This window comes from Anas platyrhynchos, chromosome 13 (assembly GCF_047663525.1).
Source record: "Anas platyrhynchos isolate ZD024472 breed Pekin duck chromosome 13, IASCAAS_PekinDuck_T2T, whole genome shotgun sequence".
Taxonomy (NCBI): Eukaryota; Metazoa; Chordata; class Aves; order Anseriformes; family Anatidae; genus Anas; species Anas platyrhynchos.
In genome coordinates, this window is record NC_092599.1 from 15185340 (window position 1) to 15204889 (window position 19550).

At 42.5% G+C, this 19550-nt stretch overlaps 1 protein-coding gene across 2 annotated transcripts in view; it reads right to left on the minus strand.

Annotated features, from left to right (window-relative positions):
• The window catches only part of POC1A (POC1 centriolar protein A), a 54646-nt gene that overhangs the window by 1757 nt on the left and 33339 nt on the right, over window positions 1-19550 (minus strand). For both annotated transcript variants that reach the window (XM_027467638.3, XM_005030569.6), the window contains one exon: window positions 10587-10724. In XM_027467638.3, the coding sequence (XP_027323439.1) occupies window positions 10587-10724 (138 nt within the window). The remainder of the gene's footprint in view (window positions 1-10586; window positions 10725-19550) is intronic.

Sequence of the window (19550 nt, forward strand, 5' to 3'; positions counted from 1 at the left end):
TTCCCTAATGCAGAGGGCACCATCCCCTCCCTTCCTTTCCTGTCTATCCCTTCTGACGAGCCTGCAGCCCTCTCCCTGTGTCCCGTGTCCCCAGTGCTATGTCCCCAGTCACCTCCCACCACCGCCACCCCACAGGTGTGCCCCAAGAAGAGGAAGAGTCAACTCCTGCCATATAACACAGCCTTGCTACAACCACAAGCTCTGCCCAAAGGAACAAACCCTGCATTGCTTAGATATTCCCCTGGCCTATTCCCCTAGCATCATTTAGTTTTATCCTCCTCTATTTCTACCCCTTTGAGGTGCAAGAGCTGCTGTATACAGAGAGCCAGAAAAGAACCTGGGGAGGCACCAGGTACCATCCCATAGCCAGCAGGAGCCCTCCTGTCTGTTCAAAGGAGAGAGGATTTTATCTGATTTGAACCTAGCCATGGCTATTACCTAGGGGCTGTCTTACAGATGTCAGGAGCACAGCGGCTCAGGGAAGAGCACAGCAGGCTGATTGTCTACAGGGGTTTACAGCAAAGATCTCAGCCTGCAAACAACCAGGCAGCGAATGGAAAGCAGCAGGGATGCTGGCTTTTCCATTTAGAAAAGGAGAACAAGTGACTCAAGACTCAGTGATCATTCAAAATGTGGGGGGTTGTGTTGCGTTCAATTTCCTTTAAGAAAAAGATGTAATCAGGTGAATCACATCCTGCTCACGCAACCCTGCAAGAAGCAAAGGCCCAGGTTACTCGCAGCTACTGCTACACGCAGCACGGGGAAACAAAGCACAGATAAAGCGGATTTCCGAAAATGTTGAATTTGAGAAAAAGCTGCAAGAAATTTGCTTTCTGCTTATACTCGTATGCAATTTCCATTTCAATAAATTTGCAGTGAGCATTTTTTGGAAACAAGTGGAAAAGGAGAAGTCAGAAGGGAAATCCAGTAAGTCCAAAGAACTTCAGAGCACAGTCCATTCAAGTTTAAAATACACAATGCCCAAAATACACAGGGCACCTGATGTCCTAGTAAGGTAAGGGAAAGTGCAAAGAAGCTATTACTATTATATTGTAGTTTACACACATACAAAAAGCTACTTTATTCCCCATTGACAGAGTTTTACAAAGCTTCCATGTTGCTATTCATAGGGCAAATCCTTGTTGGTACACAAATCAAACTGCTGCGTGATTTTGCTATTACTTTTCAAGAAGGTAACAAACCAACAACGACCCCAAGGAGGCACATGCCCCAAGCCAGAGTCGGTGAGGGTTCACCTGATGCAGGTTTGTGCTCATTCTGTTTCCCTATGGTGGGATCCCGGCTTCCCACAGTGTCAGAAGCCGATTACTTTTCTTCGCTGCACACCAGGAAATGTTCATGAGAAACCATGTAAAAAAAAAAATAAAATAAAAAAACCACATTCTACTTACTTTAAGTTCTGGTGAATATTCAGCTCCATCCTCCCTCATCTGAGGGATCCAGCAGTCACATTTGCTTACATCATGACAAACTCCCCACGCCATTCCCTCAAGGTTATTTTTACTCCCTCAACCCAGTAATACCAGAGATCCGTGATGCCAACCCAAATGCCAGACCTACACACACTTTCAGTTTTCATCAGCATCTTTCCTTTAAGTCTTGTTAAACATTTCCTTGCCTGACCACGCAGTAGGGACAGTTTAACCACTGTTAGCCCTAAAGTGGAGGTTTTTGCAGAGCCCTGGGGTAATCCATCCAGTGTCTTTTGAGGACTCTGGTTGATAAGCAGAGCCTGGTGCTAATTGAATCCCAACAGACACAGTTCAACAACTGGATAATCCCACACCCAGCCAGCCAAGGGATGTCCACAAGCAGCACGTAGGAATTTCGAGTATGCCAGATTCTCACCAGCCTTGATCAAATAACAGCAGAATGGACACAACACCGCCCCAAAAAACATTGATTTGCACAGTGTTACTTAGATAGGTAACAACACAAGGAACACAGGCACACACAAGGACTGCAAAGCAGGTGTGCCTTGCCCATGTGCAGGCTAAACCTTACAGCTGAGCTTCTCCTGGTCCTGTTATCATTAACCATTTCATAACATAAAACCCATTTCTCTGCTGATCTGCCTTCTCCGAGAGGTAGTTTCCTAGCCTTACTTCAATAAAGATTCCTAAAATTTGCTCCATCCCTAATGTTAATGGTTTCACTAAAGCATGTGCTAAAAACTGTTCTGCAGGGCACTAACGTGTAATGTATCAAATAGCTCGAGAAAGAGCCTTAGCTCTGCCTCTTCAGATTTTTCTTCCCACATGACATCTTAATCTACAAAGACAGAATTTTCTTTGCAGTTTATCAAAAAAAAAAAAAAACCTTCCTGCAAAAGAACAGTCAGTAAACGCAGAAATGCTACAATGGAAAAAATCTATCAATCTAACAACAAATGTAAATACAGGGATTTCTATCCACAAAGCACAAAGACACTGGAGTGCCCACATCTCTGTATTAGGATTACATCATTATTTAATTCTCTTTGTACCATCTTATAATGATGTTAGCGGGATAACACAGTGCCCTGAACTTCTACGTGTACGGCAAGCATCAGTCAACGTGGAAGAGGCTTTGTGCTGCTTATCCATACCAGCACTCCCGTCAGGATGCTGTAAGGAGCTGCATTTATTCACCCCGTTGGCAGCTAAAGCTAGGACGTTCAGAGCAGCGTCTGCTCAGTTTCTCCTTGCTCACAGTGGCACAGCTGTGTTTCAGTTCCTTCTCACAGACCATCTCCACTGCTGAAGCTCAGAAGTTCATTACAGCCCTAAGCCACTATCCAGTTAATAGGGACGAAAAGAACAAAAGGTATCTTGCAATATCTTTATAATTTCCCTGCAACAGCCTCTCCTTCCCCTCCCCATAGGGGGACAAGCAGAGGTGGAAGGCTTGCTTTTCATAAACAAGGTCATGTCAGTGCTCAGCTCATTCCCAAACTGGAGCAGAAGCACAGCAAGTAAATTCCATCACAAAAAAGCTGCTTGGGCATCCAAGGGGCCAACGAAGTCCCTCCTTGGCAAGTGCTGATGAGTGGGTTCAGAGGTACCTCTCCATACTTCCTCTAAACTAATTCAATGAGCAAATAAACTACCAGGTGAACGCTTTCTACCCAGGCAGCCACAGAAAATAAAATAAAACAAACAAACAAAAAACCTCCTCCCACAAACAATAGCTTAAAATACCAGACTTTAACAGTAAAAATAGGAGAACGTGCTCAGGAGTCACACCAAGGTCCAGGTGCAGACCCGTCCAGTGGGCAGTGCCCTTTCCTCCTGCCAGCCCAAGCTTTGCCAGGACTTGCTATCAGTCTCCCTTCCACCTCAGCAGCTGCACCCAGGGAAACTCAAAGCAGACCCCTGCTATTAGCAAGCAGCACTCTTCACACACAAATTATAGCTTAACACAGCTTTGAGATGGGATCACAACATTCAGTACCTCTGAATCATTTTCATCAAAAAGCGGTGGTTTAAACTAACCAAGGGAGAAAATCTCATACCTGAAGGTATAAGAAAGAACTTTTTCCATTCAAACTAAAACAAAATCTCCTACCCCAAAGACATTTTAAGTAAGTTCTGTAACTTCTTACCTCCTTTCTTGTTTTGAATGCAAGCTTTAAAGTAAATTCTCACAAAGACTGTTTGCATGAAGTATTCCACAGCAGCATGATTTAAGAATAGCACATTATTTCAGAATAAAGCAGTTTCATTCAGTCATTTAGTCTTCCCCCATCAATATTTCCTTAGTGCATCTTCCTAAATTTTCACACTTACTTTGTAACATGCTTCAATTCTGCAAACTTTTCTATCTGGTACCACAAAACACTTTGCCCCAGCATGGCTAGCCAGGGCCATACTGGTCAGAGTTGCTGTACAACCATGGGTTATGAAGTCCCAGAAGCAAATGGGATGGGGTTTTCTAAACCTGTGCTCCTTTCACCTCCCAGTGCACTCCATTTAACTAGTACACTCCTTTAACTAGATTACAGAAGTGGCTTTGATGACCATGCAACAGACCCAGTATAGCATCACCAGTGTCGTCACTTACAGTGCTCGTTCAAACCTTTCTCTCAGAAAAAAAAAAAAAAACATACATAGTACCTAAAAATTCTAGTCTCATCCTCTTGGCCAGACCAAGCAGCAAAGTAGACAAGATATCACTACCAAAATATCACAGTGATCAAATGGCCCCTGGAATACAGAAAAATGGATATCCTTTGTATTAAATCAAGCCTAGACACCAAGAGGAGGAGTCCCAAGCTCTGCCAACGTCCTCTGTGCAATGCAGGGACTCAAGGCATGCGTGTCAGCTGCAGCTGGGCCTTTCTACTTACAGCCCTTTTACTGAGATGTCTCAGCACTGTTGCTTCAGGCTCGATGGCTGATCAGCCAAAGCTGAACTGATGGCACTTGCATTGGATGCTGCAAGTTGTGGGGAGGGAAGGGCTGCACTGCCTGCTCAGGTATGGGTGGCCTTCCTGGTGCACAGCTCCCAGACCTCGGGGAGCCAACCAGCCAAAGGAGTCAGGAGACTTCATGTTTCACCCTACAGTACAAAAATACAGCGAATTAAGATGAGCTTTGATGAAATATCCGAGTAGGTACTACAAATGTGACTGTATCGTGCTTAGCAACTCCAAAAGGCTTAGAGGTCTCCCCAGCCACAAGGATGAGGGTGTGCTTCAAAGACATCCTATATACTTTCCCTGCCACCCAATTTAACTCCGAAAGGATGCAAATCACTCAGCTGTATTAACTCAACTGCTGGTACCCAGCAGATAACCAACAACTTATATTAAGCGTATCAAAGGATACTTCTTCAAGGTCTGCTTGTGAAAAACGCAAATCATCGGAGATGTTGAGTGTTCCTGCCTGTTGAAGGCTAAGAGAAGGTGAAAGTCTGCTGGACCTCCAGGGAGACAATCAACATTTTTGAGAACCTGGCCTCTGGGCTAATACAGCAGTATTACTGGGAGTGTGTTTAATTCAGGCAGTCTTAGAAAGCAGAAAAATCCTTAGAGATTTCTGTAACAAGCATATTTTGGAAGTGAATTTCAGAACTTGGATGATACTATATAAGGACCGGCAAGAAACAGGGTACCTCATTTATTTTGAGTAAGAAATCATCAAAGCTACTGCGTCTCCAAAAGACGGTTCTGCATCTTAAGAAATAATCCCTATGCCCCTTAAATTAAGATTTAAAAACCAAGCTCATCTGGCATTTCACAGATTATTCAGGTTGAAATGCTTGCTTTTCATTTTTAAAGATCATTTGGATTTCACACAATTTCTTTTGTAATAAAAACTGATTGTTAGCTCCTATTTGTTGGGGCTTCTCATAGCCAGTGGGTATTCAGGCAGTGAAAGTAACTAACTGAACCACGACATTTGTGCAAGGCACAGGTAGCAGCCCTTGTGATCCACAAATAAATTAATTTTTAAAAAAAGATTAATTTACTTATAACTGCTTGAAGTCATGTAAGGATTTATTTTATTAAACCCATTGTTTAATCTACTGTTGTGGTTTAACCCGGCCGGCAGCTAAGCACCACACAGCCGTTTGCTCACCCTCCCCGCTCCCTCTCTGGGATGGGGCAGAGAATCAGAAAGAAATGAAAGCCTGTGGGTTGAGATAAAGACAGTTTATTAGGACAGAAAAGAAAATATAAGACTACTACTCCTAATGTGTACAAAACAAGTGATGCACGATGCAATTGCTCACCATCTGCTGACCGATGCCCAGCCTATCCCCGAGCCAGTCCCCCCACCCTGGTCAGCCACCCCTATATTGTTCAGCATGACATCAGATGGTATGAAATACCCCTTTGGCCAGTTTGGGTCAGCTTTTTTTGTCCCCTTCCAGCTCCCGCTGCACCCCCAGCCTGCCCGCTGGCAGGACAGAGCAAGGAGCTGCAGAGTCCTTGTCTTGTTGCAAGCACTGCTCTGCAACAATTAACACATCAGTGTGATATCAATATTATTCTCATCCCAAATCCCAAACACAGCACCCTACCAGCAACTAGGAGGAAAGTTAACTCTATCCTAACCAAAACCAGGACATCTGCATTCAACATCTCACAGAAGAAAGGGGCAAATTATTCCTTACCAACACGTTTTGAAGACCATATCCCCAAATGTAAGATGTAAACTTGATTTTACTCATTTGCATTATAAATGCTGAACATACATTTTGAGTTTTATTTAAAAAGCATCCCATTTCTCCTCCAAGTCCTTTTTTTTTTTTGTACTAAATACCTTTTTAACAAAATATTTTTCTCCCCATCTCTGCAATCTCTTCTGGAAGAAGTGAGATAATCCTTTAATCTCACTGAAGCTAAACTGTCCTTCAGTTCTGGCTTGGATTACCTTTCAGATTTAGTAACTCTTCACATTTCACTGCGTTGTTTTCTCCCAGCTTCAATACCAGATTAGCTTGAGGATGGATTTGAAACTGTTTCCTGTGGGTGGATTACTACAGCTATTTATGAACTTTCATGGTAACCTTGTACATAGAATCATTTAGGTTGGAAAAGGCCCTTAAGATCACCAAGTCCAGCCATCAACCTAACACTACCAAGTCCACTAGTACCCCATGTCCCAAACACAATGCCCACAACTCTCTCAGATGGAGAGCTCGGAATGCTTCATGTGGAACAGACACCTTCCTTCTTCCCACGCTAAGAACAGTGGCTTTTTCCTCAGTGCTCACTGCACACCTGTGCTAAGGCTTATCAGAGTGAATGGAGCAACTGCAGGTGTCTGGAGCGAGGGCAAGACTATACAAACTCTTTATGATAACCATTGGGAAAACAAATCTTCCACTGCAGCTAAGATGCTTAACTCACAGATGATCATCTTTCATCACAGCAGTTCAGCTGCAAATGCACGAAATACATTTTAGATAGCACATCAAATAATACCCGCTCATAATACCCACTCCATTTTAGTTTCAGCCAAAAATCACTTTTCTACTCAAGAACATTAAGGATAAATTATCCTTAATCCAGCAAAATTATTGATCATGTGCTACTCCCCTGAAAAAGGCTAAGATTGCTTTATTTACACATGAAATATGACTACAAACCATGTTTAGAAAAAAGTACGAAGACGCTGTCAGGTTACATTAGACCACTTTCTTACTTAAACCACAAAAAGGCTCGACAGAGTTGCAGTGAGAAAAGGAAAGCTTCATCGCATCAAAGACCTGTTTAAAGAAGGCTGTCAAAGCCCTCATGAGTAAAATCACAGCATGAAGTTCATAATGTAAAAAGAAAGCTTCATAAATCCAAGGGGGACGTGTCTATTAGCTCTACCATTTACTGCTAGATGTGGTATGCACCAGCCACTAGTTTCTTTAGTCCTTACTAGAGGAAGTTGTATCAGAAGTGCCAGCTGAAGGAGCAAGTCAGCTCGAGTGCATCCCGCTGCACAGGACGTAATGCCTCTACAGCCTCAGCAGTTCTACCTTCAATTGGTGTCTGGCAGGAAGAGACCTCTTAATAGAATAAAAACGATCCTGCTGTATCCACGTACATGACACTCCATCTAGAAATCTATTGTCAGCAGAGGGAAGGTGTTGGTAATTGGTGAGCAGCAGACAATGCAGTTTCAAGCGCACAGCTCAGTGCAAAGCTGTGCACTGGGTAGAGATGACAGTGTCCAGCTGATTTCTTACTATCACCTCTTTCAGCAGAAAAATTAAAAAAAAAACACACAGCATTTTTTTTCTCCTTCCCACTTTTTACATTATACCCAGGCTAGCACGGTAAACCTTGAGATGAGAGCTAAGGAAGTGTTAGAAAAATGATAGATTAATTTTATATTTACATTATTTCCCTGAGTAGCTTATCAGAACTTCAAGTTTCCTCCATGGTATGTCTCCACATTATGTTAACGCAGTGTTGGAAACTACAATGAGCACAGAGGTGGTACATTAGAAATACACCCAAGCTCCCACAGAGCTAACAAATTAGAAATTCCTGGAAAACCTGTAGACAGCTTCTGGAAATGATGTGTCTGTCCCTTCTCTATAGCTAAGAAAACAACATAAACAATTTGGTCCTGCTTATACCATTAGAGTTGTCTTTAAGGAAGCAATACACGGGAATTACATAACAATGATTTTTAACAGAGCACTAGGAGACTTCTGATACAGTCTCAGCCTTTCTTGACGAAGGGAAAAATGCTGATGCCTGTATTATGTTATTTATTCATGAAAGCTTTTAGTCGTGTATTTATGAAAGCTTTATTTTATTTATTTATTTATTTATTTTTAAAGAAGTAGTGGTGTCCTTCTTTCATTGAAAGATGTCTGCAACTCCAAAGTTCTCGTATAAAAAACACCCAGCATTAATTTGAATCTGCAGGAAGCAGCACCCAGTTATGCTTCGGCAGAAATGGCTAGGAAAGATAACCAAACAGGTATCACCAGCTTCTGTTTCCATCTCACTCAGACCAGAGCTAGCTAGCAGATTGCTGTTAGTCCACCTGGTCAACATCTAATGGCGTGGAAGAGGTAGTAATGGTGCTCTGCTGGACCTGTGCTCCCTTCTGTGTTATAACCCATCAGCACGGTGTGCCCACAAGGGAAAAAACTACAGCTAAGCTACAAAAAAGTTCAGCTACACCAGCAGGCACCCTCCAGTTACCTTCATTTCTTTGCCCTGCTAACTGCCTGCATCCCCCCTCTCATGAATCTCATCTCCTAGTACAGGGATAAGGAATTCTTCCATGTTCATTTGCACAAGCTTGACAGTTTTGTGTTAACTTGTTTCACTTCTAAATACTAAAATGAAAATGAAGCACTGCAAAACCATTTCAACAACACATCAGGTACATCTACTTGTACACATGCATGGTATTAATATAACCTACAACATACAAAAACTAGAACCAATGGGAAATTAAGTACTGTACAGACGGCGAAAAGCTACAGGTAAAAGGTTGCTGAAAGCAGTTACTCAAGGCAGGGTGTTTTTTTTATAACTATATTTTCAGGCCTATTTCCAATTTTATTCTAAAACCTACTAATTTATTCCTCCCCCAGTGATCTCAGTTTCTCTCTTTTTGCTAGGTTTAAAACAATGTTTGGATTTATTTTTTTTAAACGGTTACACAATATCTTCTAGAGATGTTTGCATTGCTTGTATCTAGTTTAAATCCCACATACACTGTTTACTGCAATATTTGCCTCCTCTAAACACCTATGAAGTTGAAAAGGAGCCAATATACATCCATCATCAGAACTGTGAATCTGATTTATGTAATGAAAGATAAAGATCACATTCCAAACTTACTAAGGAGACAAAAACAAAAACAAAATATTTTGTGTATACACTTGGTTGCGTTTTAATAACAAACATGCGGGTCTAATGCCATAGAAGATTTTTTTCCCCCTCTAGTGTTCTGAGGATTCTGAAGTTCTAAAGACTACAGAGAAGTGCTTTCTTGCATTTCTGCCAAATGAATTTTAAATATCTTGTGGTTTTCACTCTATACTATTTTAGACTGTCTGTAGTCCTGGAATGCTTTATATCCCTAACTCAACCCTACTTCAAACCCCTGTTGAGCTCTCCAGTCCGTCATCTTACACTTTTTTTTTTTTGATAACATGTACTTCTCTCAAGAGAAGAGAGCTCACTCAAACCAGTAATCAGTGTGTTCAATACATAGTGTTCAAGATCTGCTTGTTCTTCCCTAGAAACAACACTCAAACTCACAGAAAAGCCCTCCCACACAGATTTTTTCCTGATAACCACCATGGTGTCATCTACATATCGCTGGTGTTTACTATCCCTTACCTTCTCCCTGCTTCTCACATTCCTCAAAAAATACACAATGAAATTCAATCCTAGCTCAGAAATAAATATTTCCTAACGCAAGCAATGAAGAACAATTTGGTTAAACAAACAAACAAACAAACACAACCAAAAATACAGCTCTGTCCTCAAATTCTTATTAAACAAACATATGCTGTGATGGATCACCACTACTAGTTGGTGCTGTTCAAGCATTACTTAGGGTCTCTGTAGAAGTATATGGTACTGCTTCTGCAAGGGATTAGTTGTTCATTACTTGTAGGTGAGAAGCATGTTTGTGAGAAGGGCACAGAAGGGCCCAGATGTATAGATGGGAGGAGAATAAGGCAGAAATTGGACTCTGTAGGTGAATGTTGGGTGAGGGAAAGGAGAAGGATCTGAACAGTTTGCCTATAGACTGCAATGTAACAGGAGAAGGACAAGAAGCTGATTACTCGCCAAGACAGAGTCCTACTGCCTGCTATTTTAGCCACACCTTCAGGCGTTACCTTGGATAAACCTTGGCTTAGGATAAGGTACTACAGCTAGCTCAGTTAGCTCTCTGCTACACTGCAGTGCAAAGGAATGAGGGGAAGAGCAGGGCCTGAGTTGGAAGCTGATGGGGCGGAACGGATAGTGTCATGCTAATAAGCAGATAAAAAGAGATTTATTGTTAAACTGCTAAAAGGCAGAGTAAGAGTAGGTAGTCCAAAATCTCTATGAAGCTGTTGCAAAATGTTCCCATTTTCATTATAAACCAAACGGCAAACCATACCTGAGTCAGAACATCCAGCTGTCCCATGATATGCTCCAAGGTAGTTGCAAGACTGCTGTCCTGTTGCTGCTCGTGGTTCCTACCAGAATCCTGAGTTTTAGTTTTCTTAAGGTGAACACCGCAATCCATTTCTGAAAGCTAGAAAAATAAACAGACAATCTGCTATTGCAACGCAAACAGCTGGAGAAGGGTTTCTGTTTTATGAATGGTAAAGAACAATTTATGTTGGGAGACTGTCAAGAACAAACAGTTGCATTTCTCTCTTGCCCTTTTAACAGCACAGACTCAGTTAAACAAGGAAAAGCTGCCGTGGAATCATCTCTCTCCACAGTCTGGAGGGGCGTGTGTGTGTTGTTGTTGTTATTTTTTTAAAGCCTTCATCAGGAAAGGCAAAGCTTACACAACAATCTTGGAACAATCCTGCTAGGTTTGAGATTTGTGTGTGCAAAGAGCTTTGTCACGTTCATGTGCTCCACACACACAGACCATGCAGGTAAATGGAGACTTACAGGAGCCATGTGAAGCACTACCTCCAAATTACAGAATGAAGCAAGCTGCTCTGACAGGAGTCAAAGTTATTTCACCCCAACAGCGTGAGGAGAAAAAGGCTTAGTGTACCACACTAAAGGCTCTCTCCATCTTTGTTAGCTGCAGGAAGGCAAGGATGCAATAGTGCAGTTAAGTTCACCAAAATGATCCAATATGCATTGCAACACACAGTTTTGATTTAATGCTTATAATTTTATTTACATCTTGAACTGGTTCTCCCTCCTTAATGAGGTTAAGAACAAGGTTACTTTGAAGTTTCAATTTCAACTGTTTTAGTTATGCAAGCCTGAATATTTCATTCCAAATAACATTTTAAAACACATAAATTGCTAGAGAATTTATTCTTCTTTCCTTTCCAAATGAACAAACACTATTTGCATTACTTACTTCATTATCACCAGTAGAAGTTGAGTTTATCTAAACAAGTTAGCCAACTGATTAAGCAACTGCAGACTTATATTTCCTAATTTACACTAACAGACATGACTTGAATCTAAAGCCAAGATTGCAGCACTCAGAACGTAGCTCACCATGGCCCAGTGCCTGGTGCCGTTCCATCCCACGGGCGGAACTTACCAACTTACTGCTCACGTAAATGTCTGGAGCTTGCAGATCAACAAAAAGCAAGGAGTTCTGGCAGACTGAAAATGGGCTCTAGGAGTAGCTTCATCTCTTCTCTGCTATGAGGGCATTTCTGATTAGCACTGTGTTTAACTATTTATCTCTACATTTGATGCAACAAGACCTTAGACCATCTCACGTTACTTTAAACCCAGACTGTTTAATGCAGTAGGAGTATCCTTAGATAAAAATATATGGAGGGTCTACAGGATCATGGTTCTCCACGAAAAAGCAGGAAGCTCACTCTTTTCCCTTAAGACTGGTTGTGAAGGGAAGCTCAGGCAGAATACGCTCCCTGTGCAACAGGACACACAGATTGCTTGCAGCAATTCGTATGTGCCACAGCCCTTGGCCAACACAGGTCACACTGTGCAGGCCTGGCACAGGAGCCACACTCGAACTACTTGTGTGCTGCAGGTTGCCCCAGAGCCACGTGTTGGTCACCAATGAACTAATTTGATTGATTAAAACATGCTTTTGCACATACGAGATAAAGCCAGCTTCACAAGGCTGCAATTTGCTGTGTACATTTAAGAGCAAAACAAGAAAATGCAGTTGATCAACAGTGAATTAGCACTGAATAGCGTGTTTTCTTGTTATGCTAAGACTGGCCATTATGTTTTGATGGTATAACTTTAGGCCAGCCAATCATGGCACAGCAGAAATTTCAGCAAGCTAACACCACATGCAACCTGCACTTAAAAAGCCCAAATGATGATGAGCCATCCACTTCAAAACCCATTAGAACAAGCTGACTCACAGAAGCAGAAAAAGGACGGTAACAACAGATTTTCTGCTCTAGCTTTAAAGCGTATGTCAGACAGCTTTTCATAAAAAGCTGCTGGGTTGAACTCAGCTGATATTCTCTTTGCTACAGTACGCAGTACAGACTTTAAGAGCATGGCATATTTGCAAGGGCAGCATTGCATAGATCCACTCACAGGCTATGCACCACTACTGGGAAAAGCCCAGCAAGCCACCTCCATGAAGCTTGCATGGGTTCCTGGAGGCACTCAGTGGTGGCAACACTCCTCCAAAACAGAATCTAAACGTAAAATGCGTGACAGGATGGCGTACTGCCCCATTTCAAACACAACAGCTGCTTGAGAGCTTACAGACCATTGTGATCAAGAAGATAACTTGTAGGTAGCATCTTCAGCAGTGAAGTTTCGAGCCTGTGCATGCCCCTAAAGCAGGGATGCATTCAGCCAACAACAAAAAAACAAAAAGCTACGTCAATAGGTCATAGAGAGTGACTCCCAAAAAGGAGGCTTTCAACTGACGAAGGTCTTTGAATACTCGGTTCTAACATCCTACCCTGCCACAGCAGGTGCAAGAACCGAGTATCCAACATCCACACCTACAGACACCACTTTGAATCGCTGCCCACAAGGAGTCAGGCAGAGAAACTGAAAGCAGCTTGCTCCAGCCTCTTACTCATCCCACCCGCTTGGATAGCATGAAGCTGCAACCTAAATCTGGAACCTGGCCAAGCAGGCCTCTCAGAGAAGGGTCCTGTAGACACTACTCAGCAAAGGTGAAGAATCTGCCCACCGCGGGCACGTCCAGTGCAAGGTGATCTCATTACAAATGCCTACAAACCCTCAGCTGGCCACATATGAAAACACCACAAGCCTTAAATGCAGCCCACAACACACAGAGCTGCAGCAGGACAATAGCACAGGATGGGCTGACGGCCAGCCAGGCCAAGGTGGATGCAGCACACACTGCCTCCTCTCAAAGGCACTGCACTTTCCCTTTCATGGGTGAAGCCAGAGCATTTGCATCCATCTGGATCAGGCTCCATACAAGTCACTGGACTAATTTCAACTCACCTTTTTAAGAGCCTAAACACAAATATGTACTTGTAGGAACACTACCCAAAGCGAAACAGAAACCTTGTGAACCAGGGGGAGCAGCAATATTGTGCGGCCTTCCTACCATGACTTTGAGAAGAAAGGCTGTTTTTTAATCCCTTCCAAATTTCCATGCCAAATTACCCTTTCCTTTAAGTGAATAAAAGCTTTTCCTGCATAAGCAGCACAACCGGGACTTCACAGAGCAGATGCTGAGGTGTTTACGTATCCTGAAACCACGCAGACCTCCAGAATTAAGTTTGATATTAATTTCAGAAAGTTGCCAAACATTTATAAGAACTAAAACAAATTCTTCTTCATTAAAAAAAAAGGAAAGAGACTGTTTAATAGTCAGAGCAACATGTTATCTCCCACAAACACCTACCTTCACTTCTGTGGTAGGTCAAACACAGCAGTGGCACTGCTTGGAGCTGCAGTAAAACAATGATGCTGCCTCTGTAGAACTGAATGTATAGCCTCCAAATGTGACAGGGGTGAGCATCGTTGTGTGGTCTTCCAAAACCCTGCCCTCACGTTTTAATAACAACCACAAATATAAATAACAGCGTATATGGATAATATATAATAACAACATCTATAGATGTGTAAGTAATACATATAATTTGAAGGGAATACATATGTTCAAAGGGAATTTTACACCCAGGTGAGGAAAAACTTAAGCGCCTCCAGGCTAAAACTACTTTCAATTTGATAAAAAAGGATTAAATCAACCCTATTACTGACCACAAAAATGGACAAAGAACCCTTCACATGCCAAGGTACGGCTCCCCTAAACTTAATAGGGATCTAAACCCTGCGGCGAGCCAGCCACTACTGATTTAAATTCAAACCAGCTTTAAAAATGATGTGGAAGAAGGGACAAACCACTTAGGTGGAATATAGGAACACTGTCAGAGAATGCAGGGATGTAATGAGGAAGGCCAAGGCCTGGTTAAAATTAAATTTAGCAAGAGACATCAAGGACAACACGAAGGGCTTCTTCAAATACATCAGCAGCAAAAGGAAGACTGAGGAAAATGTGGGTGCGCTGCTAAATGAGGTGGGTGCCTTGGTGACGGCAGAGACAGAGACAGCGCAGTCACTGAATGCCTTCTTTGGCTCAGTCTTCACTGCTAAGACCAGCCCCCACGCACTACCAAACCTGGAAACAAGAGAGAAAGCCTGGAGAGAGGAAGACTCTCCCCTGGTTGAAGAGGATTGGGTTAGAGGTTATTTAGGCAAGCCAGACACCCAGAGATCTATGGGCCCCAGTGGGATGTACCCAAGGGTGCTGAGGGAGCTGGCACGTGTTATTGCTAAGCCACTCTCTATCATCCTCAAAAGGTCTTGGAGAACAGGAGAGGTGCCTGAGGACTGGAAGAAAGCCAATGTCATGCCACTGTCTTCAAGAACGGCAACAACGAAGAACCAGAAAACTACAGGCCAGTCAGCCTCACGAAAAAAGTACAAAAGTACAAAGCTTGGTGGAGTGGCTGACACACGAGGCCTGTGCAGCCATTCGGAGGGACCTCAACAGGCTGTAGAGAAACCTCATGAGGTTCAACAACAGCAAGTGTAGGGTTCTGCACCTAGGGAGGAATAACCCCAAGCACCAGTACAGGCTGCCCTGCTGGAGAGCAGCTCTGCAGAGAGGGACCTGGGAGTCCTGGTGGACAGCAGGCTGACCATGAGCCATCAATATGCCCTTGTGGCCAAGAAGGCCAACAGGATCCTAGCCTCCATGGACCTCCTAGGTCCATTCCAACCTTAACCATTCTGTGAAAAAGAATTGCTATAAATACAGAAAGAGCCCTGCAATATGCACTGCCTTCCCAACAGTCTGAGTGCTGACAAGCATCACAGCAGTGCATGGATGCTTGTGCTCCCCTCCGCCTCACACGCGAGGTGAAGTGCCACCTGAGTGCTGCAGACAGGCCCCAGAAACGGTGACACTGCCACAGAGGTTTCATCTATTTTGGTCCGAGGTCAAGTGCGCATTTTATTCAGTGCAACCGAATAAATGTATTTGCCATTAAATATCTTATTACAACATCTGCTTATTAAGCACTGGGGGCATAGCAAGAAGCAGCTGAACATTAGAGGAAGAATGGATAAGCAGTTTCAGAATACAATACAGCTCTCAGTGACAAAGGGAAAACAGAAGTGATTTATTTATAGCAACCACTTAAAGACAGCACAGTGCAACTACTTGGGGGAAAGGGAAAATTAATCAGCCTTCATTCCAGACATCTCTTGCTGAACCTTTCATGAAAACTGCTCTGGCTAAACAGCACTGCAGCCAGTTATTGTAATGCTGGTTGGGGTGTAGGGGACGTGTTAACTATAGAATATGTGTGCATCAGTAGTAAAACTGCTGTAGACAAATTTTAAAATGCCACTTTGCTTTCTAAATGATGATATTTAGAAAATACCCCCTCTTCTCTCCACTGGAAGGGAATAACTGAGTGGAGGGAAGGAATGGGTTCAGCTTCACCTCTAGTCCTTTAAATCACCTTCTACAGTGCATCTACAGTTTTGTTTTTAAACAGAGTATGATGTAACAGAATTAATTTTTAAATATCTTGGAAGATGGCATTGCCTTTAAGTAAGACATCCATTGAATCTGTTATTCACTATGTGCAATTAAATTCTTACATTTTAGCTGAAAAAAAAATCCCCAAGAAGCAGCAGAGAATCGGGGGGGGGGGGAGAAAGGTGGTGCATACTGCTTATTTGGACTCCAATTCTGCTAATCCAAATGAGAAAGAAGTACCATTAAAGTCTTCTATTTTAAGGACTCATTTTCACCCACAGGTGAATGATATTTTAACTGTATTCCCACAGAGCAACAGTGACATCCAGTGGAAACATTAGTTTCAAGTTTCCAGGGAGGTCAGATGGAGTACACTACCCTGGATTAGAGAACTCATTAAAAACTGAGAGGCAACCTCATTTCTCCCTGCTAGGTATAAAATACCACTGATTGAAAACAGTTCTCTGAGCACAGGCATTTTCTAGACTGGGAAAGCATCCCCTTTTCAACACAGCACTGAAATTTCTGGTGCAATCGCATTCTTTGATACTAGCACTACTCTACCTCAATGCTCCAGACCAGGATAGAGTAACAGCTAGGAGACAAATTAAATCAGTTTTGTCAAACAACTCATAGGATCACAGGTCATTCTTGCTCACCTCTTGTCTCAACACTCAGTTTTGAGAGCAGAAGGGGACAAAGGAGAGAGGGAGGGAATAAAGAGAAGGGAGGTGAAAAATATATTACTTCCCTTTCATTTTTTTGTGCATTTTTAAGGCCAAAAATGATGTAGGACCCTTCTCCCCACTGGTGTTTGTAAAAATACCAAGTGAAAACATTAAAGCTTGGCACACCTACCGTAATGACCATGTTTTTTCACAGGCCAATAAATATTATACCTGTGACAAACCCCAAGAAACATCTTTACCTCTTTAGACCCCAAGGCACTCTTGTACTCGTCTGCCTAATCAGACCTCTTGCAGAGACAGACAGATGGTGTAAGGTTTGTATATTTTAAATGAAGCAGCTTCTTCCCATCCAGCTCTGCTAACTATGGTGCCAAGAAGGAAAAAAAACATGGGTTACACGTCCTTTGAGGTAACTTCCAGTAACAAGCACCCACGCCGATTTGCCAAAAGCATCGAAGCCATGTGCTGTCCATGCACTGCAGGAGGTCTGTGCTGAGCACCGCTGCTCCACGTGCCATCTGAGAGCAGGCTCGTGTTTTCGGAGCTACACATTCTCCATGTCATTCAAGAAACGATGGGACCCAAATATAAACAGGAGAAACATTGGGAAGAACTTTAACTCAATTTTGGGTGATTGTTCCCTGGCTCTTTTTAAGGTTGCTTTGGGAAAAGCTCCCCCAAAAAAACACTGCTAAATACTGAAGCAAAGTGTTTATCCTCTGCCGTAGGTTATCCGGCTACAGGTATTTTTACATCAAAGGCAACAGGCTCCAAGGCCAAACGCAGAACACACACGGTGTTCTCATGAAGTAGTAGCTCTCTGCAGTAGTTTCTCCTTTCTAACGAGGTATGTATGGGTACGTTGTACAATGTATTACCGTGCCTATGTTACATATGTATAAATTTGCCTGTTACGTGTATTTATATATATTTATGTGTACACATACAGAAACTTACCTCCCCCCTATACATTTATATATATATATATATACACATATATGTACACATATAAAACCAACATGCCCATTTGGGACTTCAGTTGCTTGAGGTTTGGAGTTTAGCAGAGAAGTCTGAGGTCTTATAAACGTTTAAAGTTCGAGCCATCTTCATCCATCTCTCTAAGGCAACACAGAACAGCAGCTTGGAAAAATACATAAATCTTGCCACTGTCTCTTTGCTTTGAATTATGACTCAAACATTAAAATAAGCCACATACAGCAGCAGCCTAAGTGGGTGAATTTACATTAATTAACCTGAGATGGTGCTGAACTAAAAAGGCAATTTTTATTCTGACCAATAATGACATGTCAGGACGTGCCTTATTGTTCAAGAGTTTTAAAGAACAAATCTATTCACTGCAAGACAACAAAAAGTATAATTTGATCTCATTTCTGTGAAAAGTCTCGTTAAACCAGAACACTAAGGGTAACAGCTGTAGCAGCATGGCTGCTCCCATCCACTACTGGGCAGAACTGTTGCAGGTTGTTGCCATCATTCAGATCCTCTTGGAAAACCAAGCTGAGGGCGCTAATATCTCGTTTTTTCTTCTTAACCAAGACCTTCCTCAAGACAAGATGAAAGAACTCTGATGAACAGCCTGAAGTAACGAATAAAAAATGTTAAAACACAAAAATGGAGAAGAACGTGAGCTTTGATTTGTTTTCCTGCACGCCATTCCCTGTTTACATTGACCAGATGAAGGGAAAAGCAAAACACAAGTGTTTCCAGGGGAAAAGAGCAACATAAAGGCAAAACCCTCCAGCTTGAGAAGAAACAGTTTCACACAGCAGCAACAAACCGAAACAGAGTATGAGAGGGCTCTGTTCCTATTGAGCCTATGTCTACTTGTAAAAACGTGAGGTCACAGATTGCAATAGGCTTCCATGAGCAGGCTCCCTTCAACAAAAAGTGAAGGAAGAGTGAAAATTCGTCAGCTATGAGCAATCACCTGCAACTGCACCACTTGTGAAGGATGCAGGGAAGAGCTCCTTAATATCCTGGGATTAGTTGTAGTAAGACTCCTGCCCTTCCCTATCAAGCTTCTGCTTGGACAGCAGAGCGGTGTAGAAAGCAGTAGAAACTTATCTTGAGAAGTCATCACTGTCGTTCTTTTAAGTAAATAATCTATCTCCATATTCCAAGAGGAAGACAACAACATAGCAGGCTAAAGCTTCCTGGAGTAGAAAAAGATCCAGGGACAAACAAGGTGACAAGATGATCAGGAAAAATAAAATAATTTAAAAAAAAATCAATTCACAGGCCACGTTTAATCTGAAGGATGATCCCCTGCTGTTGAAGATAGGATTCCTCTCTTACAAATCATAAGAATAAGGATATAAATAGGAAGAGGTGGAGGAGATGCAAACAGAAACACATTCAGGTGCAATTGCACAGAGCTCCAGCCGTGCCTTCCCAGGAGGGAATTTCACAGCAAATAAATAAATAAATGTACAGAAGTATTTGTAAGTATTAAAGGATGTCAAAATTAGAGATAGTTACTGATTTGGAAGCCAAAAGGTCAAAAGAAGAAAAACCACATCTGTCCCCTGAGTAATTCAGGAGGAATTTATTTACACAATGAATGACTGTGTGACAGACCGAACTGCTGCAGGCAGCGTGGAGACCATGGGCTGAGCACCAAAGGCACCCAAGGTCACCAAATGCAGAAGGGAACAAGCAAATGAGAGGTGAAGAAGGGTTAGGAAGTTCAGCTATA